Source organism: Pimephales promelas, chromosome 16 (genome assembly GCF_988280905.1).
Source record: "Pimephales promelas chromosome 16, fPimPro1.hap1.1, whole genome shotgun sequence".
NCBI classification, from domain to species: domain Eukaryota; kingdom Metazoa; phylum Chordata; class Actinopteri; order Cypriniformes; family Leuciscidae; genus Pimephales; species Pimephales promelas.
In genome coordinates this window covers 6993600-7014205 of record NC_142784.1, presented here as the reverse complement: position 1 = coordinate 7014205, position 20606 = coordinate 6993600, and the positions used below count along the sequence as shown (strand labels likewise).

The following is a 20606-nucleotide window of genomic DNA, read 5'->3' as shown; positions in this document are numbered from 1 at the left end:
ATAGCTCCTGGTAGGGGTACATGCCTGGGTAATTTTGGTACATATCTTCTATCACTTTTTTGTGCACCAGTACAGCGGTCCTAATAAGTTGTTGGAACAGTGCATTTGAAACATTATTATTATGACAATAATAGAGCTATGCTAACACTTTAACACGATTAGGACCCAGGCACAGAGGCATAGAGGCCTGAACCAGAGGCACTAAAGCCCCATAGTTTTTAGCATATTTTTTCACTATTATTAATATATATATATTTTTCTCCTTTAGAGAATTCGCTCGTTTTTGAGGCCTTTGCCATGCATGAAACTTGGCAGACACATTAGACCTGTGAAAACTTTAAACGTAATGTAATACTTGGACTTTGGCGTGGTCGAGTACAGGCTGTCATCAAAATGAAGTTTCAAAATGAAGGTGATTGATGACATCATATAGGACAATGTTCACTTGTTTTTATCTGACTCCGCCCAACAGGAAGTCAGCCATCTTGGATGGTATGTGGCATTTTTACATTTTCCCAGCTGTTTTGATGGTCTTACCACGGCTAAAATATCATGAAAATTAACAGATAAATTTGTCTCATGACATCTTTTGTTTTGATTCTGCAGTTTAGGAGACCCATGCCTCATTGGCTCCACAGCGCCCCCTAGTTCGAAATTGCATTTGGGTCCCTTTAGAAAATGCAAAATATTAGTACTAAACTAAATTTGTAGAAGCTTAGCAACTCTCACCAATTCTTTGGTCATTTGTTTTGTGTGTGGCCAGTGGACTCCATAGTGCCCCATAACATATCCAAATTTATTTATCACTGTGGTTGACACAGATTTTGTCTAATATTCAATATTTTGGTAGGGTAATTAGCCCCTTTCACACAAAGAGTCTTTAAAAAAAAGGTTTTTGCCTTTTATTAGGATAGAACATGGGGTGGTTGTGATGGCGCAGTGGATAAGACACATGCCTTGGGTGTGAGAGACCCTGGTTCGAATCCACTGTGAGACACAAATGTGTCCCTGAGCAAGACACTTAACCCCTAATTGCTCCAGAGGTGTGCGACCTCTGACATAGTTCTTTGGATAAAAGCATCTGCTAAATTAATAAATGTAAATGTAGAACAGGGGATAAACAGGAAGTGAGGTGAGTCGACGGAATTAAGAAAGGTCACCGAGCCGGGACTCGAACTCTGGTCGCCAGAAGCATAATGACACTACATGTCGGCACACTTGCCCTTGAGGCTATTGGTGCTGACTACACAAACAGTCTTTACTGGTAAATTACCGGTAAATAACCAGTAAGAGATCATGTCTGAACAGGACCTTTTCAAAAATACCGGTAAATTGGTTCCAGCAATTTACCAGTAAGGAAAGTAAATTATAGGTAATGTGCTCTGTGTGACAGCGGAATGAAGATTACTAGTATGATCACGTATGAGTTCAGAGTGCACTGATTTAAGAAGTCTGCTTTGAGCCAATTGTCACCTTTGTCACCTTTATTTATATAGTGTTTCTTTTTTTAATACAGATTCAAAGATGCTTTACAGTGATAACAGGGAAATAATGCAAAAATGCTTGTTTCTGCTGAACAGCAGATCTAGAAGAAAGAATTTTTATAGTCCAACTTAAGTAACTTTAGTGATGGTTAATTTCTGTTGTAAAAAAGTTATTCATCTAGTTAATTTATATTTATATACAGTGATGTCATCGTCCAGCCCAGTTCAGTTCTCATATAATAGTGTCGATGCAGGCAGATCAATAATATTGTTGAATATTAAATATCCCCAATTAAGCAAGCCAAAAGTCAAAGGCAACAGTGGCAAGGAAGCCAAGACATTGAAGACTCTTAATTGGAAACGGCTTTTTGATATCTGATAACATGATGGGGAGGGGCAGGGAACGGGGGACTCCTGCCTACTGCCCGAACCCGGAGGACCCGTCGCCGTCCACCAGGCGGCGGAGGAGTGTCGAGCCGCCCCCCGAGGGCTATCCAGTGCCACCGCCAGATACCACGGAGAAGATCACCCAGCTGGTGGAGGACCAGATGGCAGTGCGTTTTGGAAACTGGACCAAGATATTTTTTCTTCTTTCCTCTCTCCCCCTCTCGTCTCTGTCGGTCCACTTGCTTCCGTATCCTTTTCTCTTGCCTCGTCTATCTCGGGAGCACCCCCCGGCCTGTGAGGGGCAATGGGGGTATGTGGCGAGCAGGGCGAGGCCGAGGGCTGCGAGAGAACAGCACGTCTTTAATTTAATTTTAGTACTGATTTATTTTATTATTAAAGTTGTTAAATATTTGCCGGTTAAATGTTTCTGCTGTTCCACCAGAATGGTTTGCTTTCACGAATAACGCACTGACATGAACCGGCCCCAACTTAAGAAACGAATGGAGACGTAACACTGCAATGTGTTGTTTACCTGATTATAATCAGTGTGCATCCTGGTTAAAAAGCACTGATGCCTAGCCCTCTTTTACCCAGTTGTACAGTTTCCCCTGGCTATAGATTGTAATACAGTGCGAGGGCCCTTCTTCCCCTGTGGCAGGGGGACCCCTCACTGGTTTTGTTTTTGTGAGATTGAACTGACTGCCTTGTTTATTAAATAAAGTGAGTGTAAAAACACTAGATCACTAACTCACTATAAAGGCTTGTTGTTTTAATATGTGGTGGTTAGGTCATCCTCATTGATACGCATCTCACAGAAATGAACTGTGTCCCACATTCCCTGCTGTGGAATCTGGTCAGGTTTAACCTGGTTTTTGGTTGATTCAACTTGGACTCCTCCCTTTGGTCACAATCATAAAGGTTGGAACATTCTGAAGGCTAGGAACAGAAGTAATTTATTGGATTAAGAGAGGAGCGAACACTTTCAAGCCATCAAAGCCAAGCAAACAAGAGAAAAATGGTGTCTACGTGTCGACAAACCCTGGGCATTTCTCTAGGCATGATTGGTTTCATCGGAGCTATTGTGATTTGTGTCCTTCCTATGTGGAAGGTGACCGCATTCATTGGTTCTAATATTGTGACTGCACAGGTTTTCTGGGAAGGCTTGTGGATGAACTGTGTGGTACAAAGCACAGGACAAATGCAGTGCAAAATCTACGACTCCCTCTTGGCCTTACCTCAGGACTTGCAGGCTGCTCGGGCACTTGTGATCATCGCCATCATTGTGTGCATCTTTGGGATCATCCTGGGAATTGCCGGTGGAAAATGTACCAGCTTTGTCGAGGGTGAAAGCACAAAGGTGAAGGTGGCTATTGCTAGTGGTGTAATCTTCATCATCGCTGGAGTGCTGGTTCTGGTCCCCGTCTGTTGGTCAGCTAACACCATCATCAGGGATTTCTACAACCCCTTGCTCACAGATGCCCAAAGAAGGGAGATGGGACCTTCTCTCTATATTGGATTTGGTGCAGCTGCACTGCTGATCCTGGGAGGAGGTATACTGTGCAGCTCCTGCCCACCTAAGGAGGAGGTCAACTACGGCGTCAAGTACTCTCAGCCACGGTCCGTTGCCACCAGCAAAGCCTACGTCTGAAAGAGATCAAGCACACTAAGACTTTTTACTTGCAAAGACTCTTTTTCTCCTCGTAAAACCTCTTTATCCCCACCTATGGACTTTTTTTCCAAGGAGAAACATTAGAAGGACAGTGTCTGATATGACATATAGTTAACATACTGAGGTTTAGTGATGTGGTTATACAGATCACGGAAAGAGAAAATTTTGAATGTATAATGTGATGAGAGGAATCCAACTCAGGGAAGCAACAGAGATCTGTTTTTCATTAACAAGCCATTCTTGCAATTTATGTTTTAATATGACAATAGTCATACTTTTACTAATCAGAAAATAAAAAATATATAACTGTTAAACACAATTTCTATGGTTTTATTAAAAGTTTTATTTTAGGGGGTTACATACAGTATTTTTTGCACAATGATCATTAAATATGTCTTACTGTTTTGTTATTAAAATGAACAGTTCGGTAAAACAACTTATTGCATTAAACATTTCATAATAATAGTTTGACAATACTGAATATTCTAACATCAAAGAAAACTTCAGATCATGCTTGCTTCTGTCATGGTAACTAAACTGCTGAAAAACTCATCAGATGTTGGCAAAGATCTCCTGTAAAACAGTTTGTAAAAAAGAATAATTACTGTAAGAAATAATAAACAACTATTAGGTATGTTCAGTCTGTTTATACTTAATTTGTTTCTTACATAACATGAACTCAATGAAAAATAAATGAGATATTATATTGATGCCTAGTAACATCTGGCAAGGGGACTGCCGATGAAAACTAGCCTGCGGCTAACTCGGGTGCACTTACATTTGTTGTGAATGTTGATTAGTGTACATTGTCCCTTTTCAAATAAACAAATAAATAAAAAATAAATATGATATTCTATCACTTTGTTGTGCACCAGACATTTGGACAAGCAAATCAGCAAGGGGTCTTAATAAGCTGTTGGAAGAGTGCATTTATTAGAATTGTGTTTTGAAACATTATTATTTTATGGCAATAACTTTAATGGGATCATTATAATATGTGATAATATGATCATTTTGTAATATTAGCCAGTAGTGCTAAGCACTAGATCACTAAATGATTTTTTTTTTATGTAACAAAGTTTGGGAGAAGCACGTTCAGGTAATCAACCAATCAGCTCAAGAGGAAGCCGATATGAATAAAGCTTTTCCTCACCTGTCTCACGACAAGTGTCTCAGCATCCCTCCACCCCATCACCTCACACTCGGATGTCCCTCCCCCGGACAGCAAGGCAAACACGCATAAATACAAGTTTAGATTTCATGTAAGTGTGAACTCGTGAAATCCATATAAAGGCTTGTGGTTGACATCCAAAGGTTTTTCGGTTGATGACTTGGTTCATTTTTTATTTGAACCGAGTCATCAATCAATAATTGCTCATTGATGCACATCTCAGAGAAACTAGCTGTATCCACATTCCCTGCTGTGGAATCTGGTCAGGTTTAACCAGGTTTCAGGTCCACCTGACTTGGACTCCTCCCTTCTGAGAAAAACTTAAAATAGGTTAGTCATTTCTACAATTAACAGAGGAGCAAACACTTCCAAGAAAACAAAGCCAAACAAACAGAATAAATAAATAAATAAAAATGGCGTCTAAGTTTTGATTTATCCTAGCCATGTCTCTACCCAGACAGCAAACTGACATTGAATCAACGTGGAAACGACGTCTCTCATGACATTGAAACAACGTTGATTTTGCTCATCGAATTAACGTTGAACCAACGTCAGACGCGGCATTCTTCAAAGCTAAATGAAAATCGAAAATTGGTTTGCTTTCATAACGTTGAAACAACGCGTTGATTTCAAGTTGATTTTCCGTTAGTTTTGAAAGAATGACGCGTCTGACGTTGGTTCAACGTTAATTCGATGAGCAAAACAATGTCAGATCAACGTTGTTTCGATGTCATATTTCCACGATGATTCAATGTCAGTTTGCTATCTGGGTAGCCATTATTGGTGTCTGGAGAGCCAACATGTTCTCATCCTTTGGCGTCATATAGGTGACGCCATATGACATTTTGTTGAAATACTACGCACATGGCACCCTTTAGTGTCAATATAACACGCACTGTTGTGGGTAGGTTTAGGTCTGGGGTAGGGTCTGCATCTCATATTGACGCTAAAGGATGCCAGTCACGTACAATGCCATATAACGCCAAAGGATGAGAACGGGCTCGGGGAGTGTTATGATTTGTGCCTTTATATGTGGAAGGTGACAGCAGTAATCAGAGCCAATATTGTGACTGAGCAGACCATCTGGGAGGGCTTATAGATGAACTGTGTGGTACAAAGTGCAGGACAAATGCAATGAATTCACGGTAACACTTTAGAATACGGTTCCTTCGTTAATGAATAACTACACAAGAACTAATGAGTAACACAATATTAACAATCTAGTAACTATTATTAACTAACAAGAAACTCTGATTAACGAACTAGTAAGTAATAGCGCACAGACGAAAGTGGTAGTTCACTATTAAGTAATCAATAACTACTATTTTTTTAATACTTCCCAGAGAACTACTGAAAAAGTTTATTAACAATCTAGTAACTACTATTAACTAAAATAAATTCTTATTAACGAATTAGTAAGTAATAGCTCACAGATGAAAGTGTTACTAGATACTTCTGTGGGAATTACTAATTATTTGGATCCGTATTATAAAGTGAAGATCATTGGAACTAACTAGTAATTACTCAAGTGTTACTAAAGACATTTTCTAAAAGTATACTAAAGTTCACCAAAAATCTCAAACGGTTGCACAAATCATGACTAGATCATGTAGTAACACTTGAGTAATTACTAGTTAGTTCCAATGATCTTCACTTTATAATACGGATCCAAATAATTAGTAATTCCCACAGAAGTATCTAGTAACACTTTCATCTGTGAGCTATTACTTACTAATTATTTGGATCCGTATTATAAAGTGAAGATCATTGGAACTAACTAGTAATTACTCAAGTGTTACTACATGATCTAGTCATGATTTGTGCAAACGTTTGAGATTTTTGGTGAACTTTAGTATACTTTTAGAAAATGTCTTTAGTAACACTTGAGTAATTACTAGTTAGTTCCAATGATCTTCACTTTATAATACGAATCCAAATAATTAGTAACTCCCACAGAAGTATCTAGTAACACTTTCATCTGTGCGCTATTACTTACTAATTCGTTAATAAGAATTTATTTTAGTTAATAGTAGTTACTAGATTGTTAATAAACTTTTTCAGTAGTTCTCTGGGAAGTTTAAAAAAATAGTAGTTATTGATTACTTAATAGTGAACTACTACTTTCGTCTGTGCGCTATTACTTACTAGTTCGTTAATCAGAGTTTCTTGTTAGTTAATAATAGTTACTAGATTGTTAATATTGTGTTGCTCATTAGTTCTTGTGTAGTTATTCATTAACGAAGGAACCGTATTCTAAAGTGTTACCGAATTCACTATTGGCTGCTTGGGCACTTGTGTTGCTTGCATTTATACTGTGACGTGTAGCTTGTTTACCTCTGTCGTTTACCTCGTCTGTGTACTTCCTGTTTTGGTTTGCTCATATTGTTCCGTGTTATCAGTATTTAGGTGGTTGTATCTCCTGTGTTCTCCTTTTCCCCCTGAAGTGTATTAGTGAAGTTCACAACATAATTTTGGGAGGAGTGAACTTATCTAATCTTTCAATTAACTGCCGGAGCATATTAGCATATTAGCATTACTCCCCTTGCTCTGGAATCAGTTGTTCTGGTATTCCTCCACCTCCCCAACTCCACTAACATAATTTAAGTATCTTGCTGTCATAATCATCATTCAACCATAAGTAGCCCCCTAGCTGCACTGCGGACAGCAAGCCAAATATGCTTAACCTTATTAACTTAAAGATTATAGGGGCAAAGGAACTCCGAGCTCAGAATTCGGCCCAAACCTGTTTTAACAGTTTATTACTGTTAAAATACATTTCGTTGATGTAACCTTTTAATTTGCACCTTTAACCCTTTCAACCCCACAGGAACATACTGTAGTGTTCACACTACAAAGAGAAAAAGTAACACTGAAGCAGTGTTGCAGTGAGATAATTAAGTGAATATGTAAGAAGAATCAATGAAGGAAAGAGGAAGAAGAGCAGAAAAAAGAGACAATAACTGCAACTGACTTCCAGCCATTGCACATTTTTACACTTATTACTAACCAGTTTGACTTTATTTCTGTTATACATCTTCAGAATCTCTCATTGAGAATTATCAGAGGTTTAGATATTGATCTTTTATTGAAACTATTTGGTTTGAATTACCATTATGGTGATCAGTATTTGGGCTCTTGAACCTTGCCATTTTAAAACTATTTTTTTCTTGTGCTGCTTTAAATGTTATTGCAAACCACATTTATGGTTAAACGTGTTTTTGTGATGATGATCAGTGAATGCTGATTGTAATGCATTGATGATGACATAACCATCATGTTCAATCCTATATTAAAAGTGTTGCATTATAAAAAAAAATAATTAAAAAAATGCTTACATGTTTCATTACTTCCACTAAACCCCCCCCAAAATAATTTAGACAAAAAATGGCATAAAAAAAACATTAAGCCGCATAGTTTACTCAGTTTTATAACTGATTACTGAATGAAAGCTGTAGAATCACATAGCTACTATCACCCATAAATATAAAATTAAAAGTCACAGAATGGGATCATACGAGGTCATGATGATTGATTATGGCAACACAGCCAGAAACACCTGATCAAATTCCTCTTGGCTTTGTCTTGCCATGACAACCGTGCTTTTTATACACACAGTTACAGCAGCCATAAAAAAATAAAAATGTTAAAAAGTCAAGGGTCAAGATGGTGACTAAAAACTTTTATTATTTTCAATAAAACATCTAAACCATTGTTAAATCTCAACAAGAACTTCTGTACATGTATGAAATAAACTGGTTTGTAATCTGGTTTCACACTCAGTGTGGCTGGAAGTCAGTGTAGTTCTCATGTTTCTGCTTATTCTTCTCTTTTTTTCTGTTCTTGTTTCTATGTCCTTCAGTGATTCTACTTGTCAGCTATTTATCAGTGTCTGAATAAACTATGGACTATTTTAGTGAATTAATGTAGGGAATAGTGAATGAGAGTATAAGGAGTAATTTGGCACACTTTGAGGCTACATTCTTTTCTTTGTTTTCTATGGTGTGAACAGTACATTTATTTGAATTGCAATAATAGAGTTACTTTAACACTTTAGAATATTATTTTTTGTAAGATTGGATTGACTGCCAAAAATAAAATTAGAGTCTAGTTGACACAATCGCAGGTCCTTCATTTGATTTGGACACAGCCCAGAGACAGCTGACTATATAATGCATTGTGGTCGTGTTTAGGTGCAGGTCCTTCATCTGGTCTGGATACGGCCCAGATCCGGCTGACTACATCATGTGTTGTGGTCGTGTCTAGGCGCAGGTCCTTCATCTGGTCTGGATCCGGCCCAGATCCGGCTGACTAGATCATGCATTGTGGTCATGTCTAGGCGCAGGTCCTTCATCTGGTCTGGATACGGCCCAGATCCGGCTGACTAGATCATGTGTTGTGGTCGTGTCTAGGCGCAGGTCCTTCATCTGGTCTGGATACGGCCCAGATCCGGCTGACTAAATCATGCGTTGTGGTCATGTCTAGGTGCAGGTCCTTCATCTGGTCTGGATACGGCCCAGATCCGGCTGACTAGATCATCATCTGGTCTGGATACGGCCCAGATCCGGCTGACTAGATCACGCGTTGTGGTCATGTCTAGGTGCAGGTCCTTCATCTGGTCTGGATACGGCCCAGATCCGGCTGACTAGATCATGCGTTGTGGTCATGTCTAGGCACAGGTCCTTCATCTGGTTTGGATACGGTCCAGATCCAGCTGACTAGATCATGCGTTGTGGTCGTGTCTAGGTGAAGGTCCTTCATCTGGTCTGGATACGGCCCAGATCCGGCTGACTAGATCATGCGTTGTGGTCATGTCTAGGCACAGGTCCTTCATCTGGTCTGGATACGGCCCAGATCCGGCTGACTAGATCATGTGTTGTGGTCGTGTCTAGGCGCAGGTCCTTCATCTGGTCTGGATACGGCCCAAATCCGGCTGACTAGATCATCATCTGGTCTGGATACGGCCCAGATCCGGCTGACTAGACCACGCGTTGTGGTCATGTCTAGGTGCAGGTCCTTCATCTGGTCTGGATACGGCCCAGATCCGGCTGACTAGATCACGCGTTGTGGTCATGTCTAGGTGCAGGTCCTTCATCTGGTCTGGATACGGCCCAGATCCGGCTGACTAAATCATGCGTTGTGGTCATGTCTAGGTGCAGGTCCTTCATCTGGTCTGGATACGGCCCAAATCCGGCTGACTAGATCATCATCTGGTCTGGATACGGCCCAGATCCGGCTGACTAGATCACGCGTTGTGGTCATGTCTAGGTGCAGGTCCTTCATCTGGTCTGGATACGGCCCAGATCCGGCTGACTAGATCATGCGTTGTGGTCATGTCTAGGGACAGGTCCTTCATCTGGTTTGGATACGGCCCAGATCCAGCTGACTAGATCATGCGTTGTGGTCGTGTCTAGGTGAAGGTCCTTCATCTGGTCTGGATACGGCCCAGATCCGGCTGACTAGATCATGCGTTGTGGTCATGTCTAGGCACAGGTCCTTCATCTGGTCTGGATACGGCCCAGATCCGGCTGACTAGATCATGCGTTGTGGTTGTGTCTAGGTGCAGGTCCTTCATCTGGTCTGGATACGGCCCAGATCCAGCTGACTAGATCATGCGTTGTGGTCATGTCTAGGCACAGGTCCTTCATCTGGTCTGGATACGGCCCAGATCCGGCTGACTAGATCACGCGTTGTGGTCATGTCTAGGTGCAGGTCCTTCATCTGGTCTGGATACGGCCCAGATCCGGATGACTACATCATGCATTGTGGTCGTGTCTAGGCGCAGGTCCTTCATCTGGTCTGGATACGGCCCAGATCCGGCTGACTAGATCATGCATTTTGGTCATGTCTAGGCGCAGGTCCTTCATCTGGTCTAGATCCGGCCCAGATCCGGCTGACTAGATCATGCGTTGTGGTCATGTCTAGGCACAGGTCCTTCAACTGGTCTGGATACGGCCCAGATCCGGCTGACTAGATCATGCGTTGTGGTCATGTCTAGGTGCAGGTCCTTCATCTGGTCTGGATACGGCCCAGATCCGGCTGACTAGATCATGCATTGTGGTCATGTCTAGGCGCAGGTCCCTTATCTGGTCTGGATACGGCCCAGATCCGGCTGACTACATCATGTGTTGTGGTCATGTCTAGGCACAGGTCCTTCAACTGGTCTGGATACGGCCCAGATCCGGCTGACTAGATCATGCGTTGTGGTCATGTCTAGGTGCAGGTCCTTCATCTGGTCTGGATACGGCCCAGATCCGGCTGACTAGATCATGCGTTGTGGTTGTGTCTAGGTGCAGGTCCTTCATCTGGTCTGGATATGGCCCAGATCCAGCTGACTAGATCATGCGTTGTGGTCATGTCTAGGCACAGGTCCTTCATCTGGTCTGGATACGGCCCAGATCCGGTTGACTAGATCATGCGTTGTGGTCGTGTCTAGGCGCAGGTCCTTCATCTGGTTTGGATACGGCCCAGATCCGACTGACTACATCATGCGTTGTGGTCGTGTCTAGGCGCAGGTCCTTCATTTGGTCTGAATACGGCCCAGATCCGTCTGACTACATCATGCGCTATGGTCATGTCTAGGTGCAGGTCTTTCATCTGGTCTGGATACGGCCCAGATCCGGATGACTACATCATGCATTGTGGTCGTGTCTAGGCGCAGGTCCTTCATCTGGTCTGGATACGGCCCAGATCCGGCTGACTAGATCATGCATTTTGGTCATATCTAGGCGCAGGTCCTTCATCTGGTCTAGATCCGGCCCAGATCCGGCTGACTAGATCATGCGTTGTGGTCATGTCTAGGCACAGGTCCTTCAACTGGTCTGGATACGGCCCAGATCCGGCTGACTAGATCATGCGTTGTGGTCATGTCTAGGTGCAGGTCCTTCATCTGGTCTGGATACGGCCCAGATCCGGCTGACTAGATCATGCGTTGTGGTCATGTCTAGGTGCAGGTCCTTCATCTGGTCTGGATATGGCCCAGATCCAGCTGACTAGATCATGCGTTGTGGTCATGTCTAGGCACAGGTCCTTCATCTGGTCTGGATACGGCCCAGATCCGGTTGACTAGATCATGCGTTGTGGTCGTGTCTAGGCGCAGGTCCTTCATCTGGTTTGGATACGGCCCAGATCCGACTGACTACATCATGCGTTGTGGTCGTGTCTAGGCGCAGGTCCTTCATTTGGTCTGAATACGGCCCAGATCCGTCTGACTACATCATGCGCTATGGTCATGTCTAGGTGCAGGTCTTTCATCTGGTCTGGATACGGCCCAGATCCGGATGACTACATCATGCATTGTGGTCGTGTCTAGGCGCAGGTCCTTCATCTGGTCTGGATACGGCCCAGATCCGGCTGACTAGATCATGCATTTTGGTCATATCTAGGCGCAGGTCCTTCATCTGGTCTAGATCCGGCCCAGATCCGGCTGACTAGATCATGCGTTGTGGTCATGTCTAGGCACAGGTCCTTCAACTGGTCTGGATACGGCCCAGATCCGGCTGACTAGATCATGCGTTGTGGTCATGTCTAGGTGCAGGTCCTTCATCTGGTCTGGATACGGCCCAGATCCGGCTGACTAGATCATGCATTGTGGTCATGTCTAGGCGCAGGTCCCTTATCTGGTCTGGATACGGCCCAGATCCGGCTGACTACATCATGTGTTGTGGTCATGTCTAGGCACAGGTCCTTCAACTGGTCTGGATACGGCCCAGATCCGGCTGACTAGATCATGCGTTGTGGTCATGTCTAGGTGCAGGTCCTTCATCTGGTCTGGATACGGCCCAGATCCGGCTGACTACATCATGCATTGTGGTTGTGTCTAGACCAGAGGTCTCAAACTCGCGGCCCGCGGGCCATTTGCGGCCCGCGGGATGATATTTTGTGGCCCCCTACTTGATATTAAAGTTTAATGTTAGTGCGGCCCGCCATTGCGTTTGCCGCGTTTTTTTTTATTATTAATATTTTTATCCCTTATGGGCTACCATATATAGTCTCGTGACAGCTTACGGTGGGTTTGTTGTCAGTTGTCATAGACACCACGAAGTACAAATATAGGCTACTGCGCCTGGAAAAAATGAGCGCGTCGTTTCAATTATGAGCGCGCTGGGCGCTTGATGCGCGCCTACATCTGAAATGTACTCGAGCGTGCAAAATATGTGAGCGCGATATGTGAACAAGGCGAGCTACCACCACCAAATCAGGCCACAGCTCGCGAGCGACGTGTTGGATACCCCTGCTCTAAAACAATGTGAGAATAATCATTTTGAGCTTGTAATATGCGTTGTGTCTGAACGCGTTCAATGAAAGATATAGTTCATGATCTCGTTCATATTTTGGGCGAACGTGAACTGAACGTAGCCTACTGTATTACTGCCTGATGAACGTTACAGTAAACTCGTTCATTCTAGTAGTGTCTGTGAACCGAGGAGCGAGGAGGCGTCGTAAGATCATTTAAAAGGGTTTTATGAGGTCGGTGAGGATGGGAAAATCTTACATGTCTGTGCAAACTTTGCCCGTCGACAAAATTATTGTTATCTGTGGTTGTATATGGGCTGTGGCAATAATAATACCATAATAATAAAAAAGAAGCTCGCAGCAACATATGGAAAAAAAGAACTAACTAGTTCATTTTAAAATTTGTGAACTGAACTTTGAACTAGTTCATGTAATGAACTTGGTCCAACAGGTTGATAAGAAGGTTTGCTTTGATATGTGCAAAGTCAGTAATTTTAGTAAAAAAGAGACACTATACATGTGTAGAAATAATTATTTGTATTTCAAAAGCAGTAATTGTTTTTCTAAGTATAATAAAAGGAAATGTGCCTTTCGGAAAAAAAAAGAAAAAAAAACATTCAATATAATAGTGTTGTATAAAGAAAATTAAAAAGCAAATTTGACTATTATCACGAAGATGTTGTGTATAAGAAAAAGACAGAAAGTTTGTAAAATGAACTTCAACTGTCAGAAGGACAGCTCATGAAGAACCAATCATGTACAGAAAGGATGTTCAAACAGTTCAGGAACAGTTCAAAAGAAACGTTAATAATAAAGATTGAGAAGATTGGATCAGTTGTGCTCCATTTTTGGAATACTTAAATACAATTTTTTTATTTTTTGGAATTTGATGCGGCCCGGCCTGACCCAGACTCTATCTCCAGCAGCCCCCAGTTAATTTGAGTTTGAGACCCCTGGTCTAGACGCAGGTCCTTCATCTGGACTGGATACGGCCCAGATCCGGCTGATAAACCTCGGAATAAACAGAGAGATTAATCTACCGCTTGCAGTCGATTTTGATATCCTAGGTATTATCAACTGGTCGGAATTTTCAAGATCAATTTAGACATGACGGACTATAATGCGTTTAGACCTCGCTCAAGTACTGGAGAAGTACTGGGGAGCTAAACCATTCATACCCCTTTTCCACCAACAAGAACCAGGTGCTGGTTCAGAGCTAGAGCTAGTGCCGGTTCAGAGTTGATTCGACTGACGAGCTTTCAAAGAACCGGTTTGCCTTTCCACAGGTGCTTTGGTGGTGGAGCTGGTCCTTTCATGTTCAAAAAACAAAGAACTGATTTGAAACTAGGCTCTGTCTCTGACCCAGCACCAGCTCTGCCTTGGTGGAAAAGTGCTTTGTAAATAATCAGCTAAGTACCAGACAGATGCAGTGTAAAGTCTATGACTCCAGGCTGGCACTGAGACCTGATCTGCAGGATGATCTTTTCCATCTTGGTGGGTGTCGCTAGGATTCCTGTTAGACTTGTCTCAGGGAAATGTACCAACTTGAACAAGGAACAAGGAAAAGTAAAAGCATCCATTGCTGCTGTGGTGGTTCTGATGATCTCTGGGCTTCTTTGTCTTATCACTGTCTTATCACCTATCCTGGACCTCTGTCATTATAATAACTGACCTCTACAACCTCTTGAGAGATGAGAGCTTCATTCGACCACTCAGCATCTGTCAAATATAATCCTGTAATGATGGTAAAGCCATCTAGTGGTCATGATGCTCTTCCCGGCCACACAGTGCCAGTCCCATGGTCTCCATCTCCTCCCAAGACCTACACACAGTTTCATTAGAAAGATATAGTTGTATATTTTGTAGTGTATTTTGACACAACAAATTAGTGTAGGAGAAATTCTTGGAGCACTTTTAACTGGAATTCTCTTGTGCAAAATCACTTGTTTTTTACTAATTATGTGAAGTTTTATATGAAGTAAACATGTTGGCTCACTTGTTCTTGGCTTTTGTTATCATTTTTTTTGTGTGCATGCCAGAGGAACATACTTTACACAACACTAGGAAAACCTGCTGTTCAGGAACACCCACTAGTTTCCACTAGTCAATCGAACATAAGCGTGATCTCTAAGAACAAGTTGATCCATAGCTATTGTTTTTGTACTGCTTGACAAACTGTAAAAATACAGGTTCTAAGGGATATACATTTGTTTATAGTCACTTTTAACGTGGGTGTAGGTTACTGTACTTTCTTAATTATGAATTTTTTTTTTGTATTTCACCTGCATTGTGTGTTTCTTCATTTTCTGAGATACACTGAACAAAGAATTATAAATTAAAAATGTCTTTTTGACACATTTGAATTCAAGTTAATATAAACTGAGTACAGAAGTTAAATAGAAAACCAGTTCTCCCACTATTAACCTTTCTTACAGGGCTCATATTACATGGCTCAGGCTTACATACACAAACATCCTGCGTTTCCTAACAATGAGAGCTTTTCACAGAGTCACGGTGTTATTTCAGATGACCACTACAGGGAAATGCCAGGTTTTCTCTTACGCAAAAACCGCCACATATTCTTTTATGTCCAAACACGTGCACTACATTCTTAGAAATGTAAACAAGTGATGTCAAAGACAGAGCTAAAAGTATGACAACCACCACTAAACCATGCAGCTCTCTGTTGAGAAATATATTTCTTGGTTAGTATCGGTTTCATTCAAACTCCAAACACAACTGTCTTGTTGAGCAAACTCATTTCAGTGCTCACCTGTATTTTGAAATCTACTGCCCCCTAGTGAGAGAAAATCATTCATGTTACATGTATGTATGTATGTGTCAAATGTATGTTACAGAAACACTGATAAAAGACAGAATTAAATGTTGTCTCTGTCTGTTTTTTGTCATCCCCAGCCCCATCCATGGCTCTGCAGGTCTTGGGAATCACTCTTTCAATGATTGGCTTTGCAGGAACCATCATCATCTGCGCTCTGCCCATGTGGAAGGTAACCGCCTTCATCGGCACAAACATTGTGGTGGCACAGGTCTTCTGGGAAGGATTGTGGATGACGTGTGTGTACGAGCGCATTGGCCAGATGCAGTGTAAACTGTACGATGCCCTGCTGGATTTGGATCCTTCCCTTCAGGCGTCTCGTGGGCTAATGGTGACCACCATGGCTTTGGCCTGCTTGGCTTTCCTCATTTTTCTGGTTGGGGCTGATTGCACCAACTGCCTAAGTAACCCACGCGCCAAAGCGCGGATTGTGGTGGTATCTGGGATTACCTTTATGCTTTCTGGACTGACTACTGTGGTGCCTGTGTCCTGGACAGCCGACTCCATTATAAGAGACTTCCATAATCCCATAGTGCATGAAGCACTTAAGAGAGAGATGGGGGCAGCCCTGTATGTGGGCTGGGTGACAGCGGGCCTTCTGTTCGTTGGGGGAGCCGTTCTCTGCACCAGCTGCCCACCAGAGCGGGACAACTATTCCCCTAGATACACCTTAACAAAATCTGACACCCACAGTGGCTACGCCATAAAGAACTACGTCTGATATACAGCACATGCCTCTGAGTAAAGCGGACATAATGTACAAGTGCTAAACGAAACACTTCATCAGATCCTGAAGAATTGCTAATTAAGAAAAGTGAAATTTTAAGTGATTAAACATCTCTCTCTCTCTCTTAACCTTTTTTGATTTTCATATGTTTGTTCTTCTGTTACATTCAGAACATTAGATTACACATTTCAGCATGTGTGTTTGAATATTTTGTGAGTATGTGTGTTCAGGTTTTACCTACTGTACTGTACATTACGAGGACAGTAAAAATCCAGAATAGGAGTAAAACAATAGAAATCACAAACAAATGTGTGTTTCTTTGCGAGTGTGTGGGAAAAGAGAGAGTGAGAAAAAAGACTACAGTGGTTAATTATATATATACAGTGCCGCTGCTAGCCATTTTGGTGCCCTAAGCATAATTCCTTTATGATGCCACCCCCACCACCCCCCCCCCCCTCCCTCCCTAAAAAAAAAAAAACATTTTCATTTAGGATTTTCATTTAGCGGGTATGATTTATAAAAAAAATCAAAACTGAAAAAGTTACCCTTTAAAAAACTCTTTAGTTTAGGGTCTAACGCTTACTATTAACTAGTTTCATTACCTGATTGGTTTTATAATCACTATGCAGGCTGGTTAGGGGGTTTGGGGTTTCCCCGAGAAATTTTTGGATTTCTCTGAACTAAAGATGTGCATTTTAAGATGTTGTGAAGGCAAAAAACAAAACAAAAAAAAAATCGATAACAACAGCTTTATGTCAGCATCACACTCTTTTTCTCTTTGTTTTTATCTATCCCTGTCTCTTATATATATATATATATATATATATATATATATATATATATATTGTAGGGACTGAAACAAATAATAAAGTTGTGCAAAAAATAATCCCTCTCCGTCACACTGACCCATTGGGCTGTACATTTTCTGTCATGCTCCATTTTTGAATAATTAATGAACAATAACAATGGAGTCATTTAATGAACAATATCCTATGAATTATTCTATTGAAATAAAGTGTCTCTCAACAAAGTTTTCACTGCAATATTTTATCGAGTAATGTTCTATTTATCACACTGCAATTTGACACTACACTATCTTAGCATTTATCACTTTCTGTTTTATTGCACATAATGCTTTTATTGTATTGTGTTGCATTGTGTTGTGTTGTGTAGTGTTGTATTAGCATCTGGAGGTTTCTGCTCCAGAGTTTCATTGTGCATGTACAGTGACAATAAAGACCTTAATTCAAATTCAAATATAACCACTACTTAAACAGAGCCACTAATCCTATGACAACCACTAAACCTAATTCTAAACACACACACACACACACACACACACACACACACACACACACACACACACACACACACACACACACACACACACACACACACACACACAGAGAGAGAGAGAGAGAGAGAGAGAGAGCACAATGAATTGTACATATTATTCTAAAATGTTTATTTTTTTCAATTTAAGTCAAGTCAAGTATATATATATATATATAACTATACCAATACATTGAAATGTTAAAGCACATTTTAATTTTTATATTACAGCAGTTATGAAGTGCTCTCTGGTGGTGTATACGGTAGTTTGGTGAGAGTTAAGGAGTACAATTGTGAAGGCGTGCATATTTTCTCTGTAATTAAATATTAATGAGGAAGATTTAAAATTTGACTTCACAACAGACCATCAACACAGCCATTCCAAAATGATATAATAGCAGAACTGGAGACAATATGCCTTCGAAACACAACTATTATTATTCCTAATGGGGGAAGGAGAGAAACAGATTTCACAGGAATAATCTACATTTTCAAATATATTAAACTATAAAACAGTTATTTTAAATTTGAATAATATTTCACAATATCAAAGTTTTTTTGTTATATTGTTTTTTATAAAATAAGTGCAGCCTCAGTAGAAGAGACTTATTTATTTATATATTTTAACTTTAATTGTTTATCCAGCCTCATAGATTCGAGTTTATAAAATTGGCTTTTGGTGCCACTTATTTTACCAGTAAACTTTGTCAATTTGCACCAGAAGGGAATGTTGAAGATTTAATCATAATGTAACAACATAATTTAATCATCAGTCAAGATGTCTAAACTCTTGAGTGATTGCGTTTAGGGCTCTCAACTTCAGTCCTGGAGGGCCGGTGTATGAACAAACTAATCCAGATGTTCAGAATTACTGTCAAATTACAGAAGGCTGGGTAAAATCATGGGATTGGTACTAAAGTCTACAGGACACTGGCCCTCCAGGACTGGAGTTGAAGAACCCTGGTGTATATCTTAAATTGTATGATCACAATATATTTAAATGTTGTTGCAGTGTAAGTAAGATTATAAACAACCACTGTTGGGAGTAACGCATTACAAAAGTAATACATTACAGTAACATATGACTTTTTGCTGTAACGCAGTAGTGTAAGGCATTACTAATCAATTTTCAGTAATATTTTACTCGTTACATGTTCAGTGAGGCTTGTATTACAGCTGTATTACAGTGTATTGTCTGCTTTTACTTCTTAAAGGCAACAGACTATATGTGAAAGTTTTAAAGCAGTCTTTTAGTGCCAGTTCAGAGCGGTCGCGTCTGTAACATTGTTTTTTACTCATAAATGCGAACACGAAAACTAAAATAAAATGAATATTTTAAGTTCTATGGTTACTGCAGAGCCAGCCCTTCCTCGTCCGATTTGCGCAGTGTAATTAACAGAATTACAAAAAATATATTTTGCCTCCTATTTTTTTGTCACGCATGAATGTGTGTCTTTTCCTTAATATTAAAAATAAAACATAGACTGATATTTGTCTAATGTCTGCAGTCCTTTAAGGAAATAGCCTATATACGTTTCAATACATGTATTTTCTGAGAATTTTTATTTCAAGTTTTGACTGCAAATGTCATGTCCATAATGCTGGACTTCCCCAATTTTAAATAATTTATCCTCAACTAGTTTTGTGGTGTAGGTCTACGTATTTTATAATGTTAACTTCAAATAATACTAATAGCCTAATTTAAAGATAAGGCAGCATTGGATATGGACGGTAAGGAGAATAACGCTGGAGTTGGAAGAGGTGTGTCGCGATTCTGTAGGTTCGTGGATCTGAGTCGTGTGGCGAATCGCGATTTCGGTTTCATATTGCATATCGTTACAGCCCCAAAGTTAAGTTCTACTTAGTTATTTTGGTGAAAGTAACTCAAAAGTAATACATGAGTAATGTAACGCATTACAATTCTGGGACAGTAATATTGTAAGGTAATGAATTACTTTTAAATAACAGTAACAAGTAATACCTAATGTATTACAGTTTGGAAGTAACTTGCACAACACTGTAAACAACATGTACTTACTTTAGTGTTAGGGTTAGTTACTTGTAATAATGCATAATTTTAAGTTTCAACTATTAATGCATCCAACACATAGGTAACAAGGACACATTAAAATAAAATAGGACTATCCGATCCTGCTCCGGAGGGCCACAGTTTGTTTACTCTGCTTCTGAAACAATTGCAGGAATGCTATCTAACCAACAAGTTCTTCTATTTGACCACTCAATTTTTTCCCCCATCCTACTGGAATCTGTCTTTTAGTGCGCCAAACAAAGACATCTTTCAAGACTTAAGAATAATTGTTTTCAGTCTAAAATAATGGACTTTGCTGGAACTGAACCACTAGAGGTCCCTAGCGGATCAGTTGATGCTTAAAAAAGGTATTGGTGGTGCAGAGGGAGTGAAGGAGAGAAGTAAAAGTTCAAATTTGAATAATAGGGTGACTGGGGATGGTTGTAACATTTTTGACATTTTTGTCTGCTATTAAATGTAGCTGTTCTTTGCATCTTGCATAAACAGAAAAAGCATGGTTTAGTTTCAAACACGAGAAGTGAAATGTTTCAATTCACCCCATAGTCTGGGTTAGTTGTAACATATCCTAGGGTGAGATGTACTGTAACATCATGATATCCACCAGGGTGATTATGGATTATGACAGCTTTTTAAACACACTGACTTTTCAACATAATTTATAATTTATAAAGCACTTTTAACAGTACAGATTGTTTCAAAGCAGCTTTACAGTTATATT

At 40.6% G+C, this 20606-nt stretch overlaps 2 protein-coding genes across 2 annotated transcripts in view; both read left to right on the top strand.

Annotated features, from left to right (window-relative positions):
* Positions 1-16846, top strand: part of cldnj (claudin j) — a 42901-nt gene extending 26055 nt beyond the window's left edge. Inside the window, exon 2 of the mRNA XM_039654847.2 lies at positions 15860-16846. Coding sequence (XP_039510781.1) covers positions 15868-16500 — 633 coding nt within the window. The 5' untranslated portion in view covers positions 15860-15867 and the 3' untranslated portion in view covers positions 16501-16846. The remainder of the gene's footprint in view (positions 1-15859) is intronic.
* On the top strand, positions 2872-3559 carry LOC120465206 (claudin-4). Its single transcript, XM_039654848.2, has one exon. The coding sequence runs from the start codon at positions 2887-2889 to the stop codon at positions 3517-3519; it is 633 nt and encodes a 210-aa protein (XP_039510782.2). The 5' UTR covers positions 2872-2886; the 3' UTR covers positions 3520-3559.
* Positions 16847-20606: the final 3760 nt, after the last annotated feature.

Bases quoted from the DNA above. Each gene is read 5' to 3' on its own strand.
- LOC120465206 (XM_039654848.2), top strand. From the start codon at position 2,887: ATGGTGTCTACGTGTCGACAAACCCTGGGCATTTCTCTAGGCATGATT.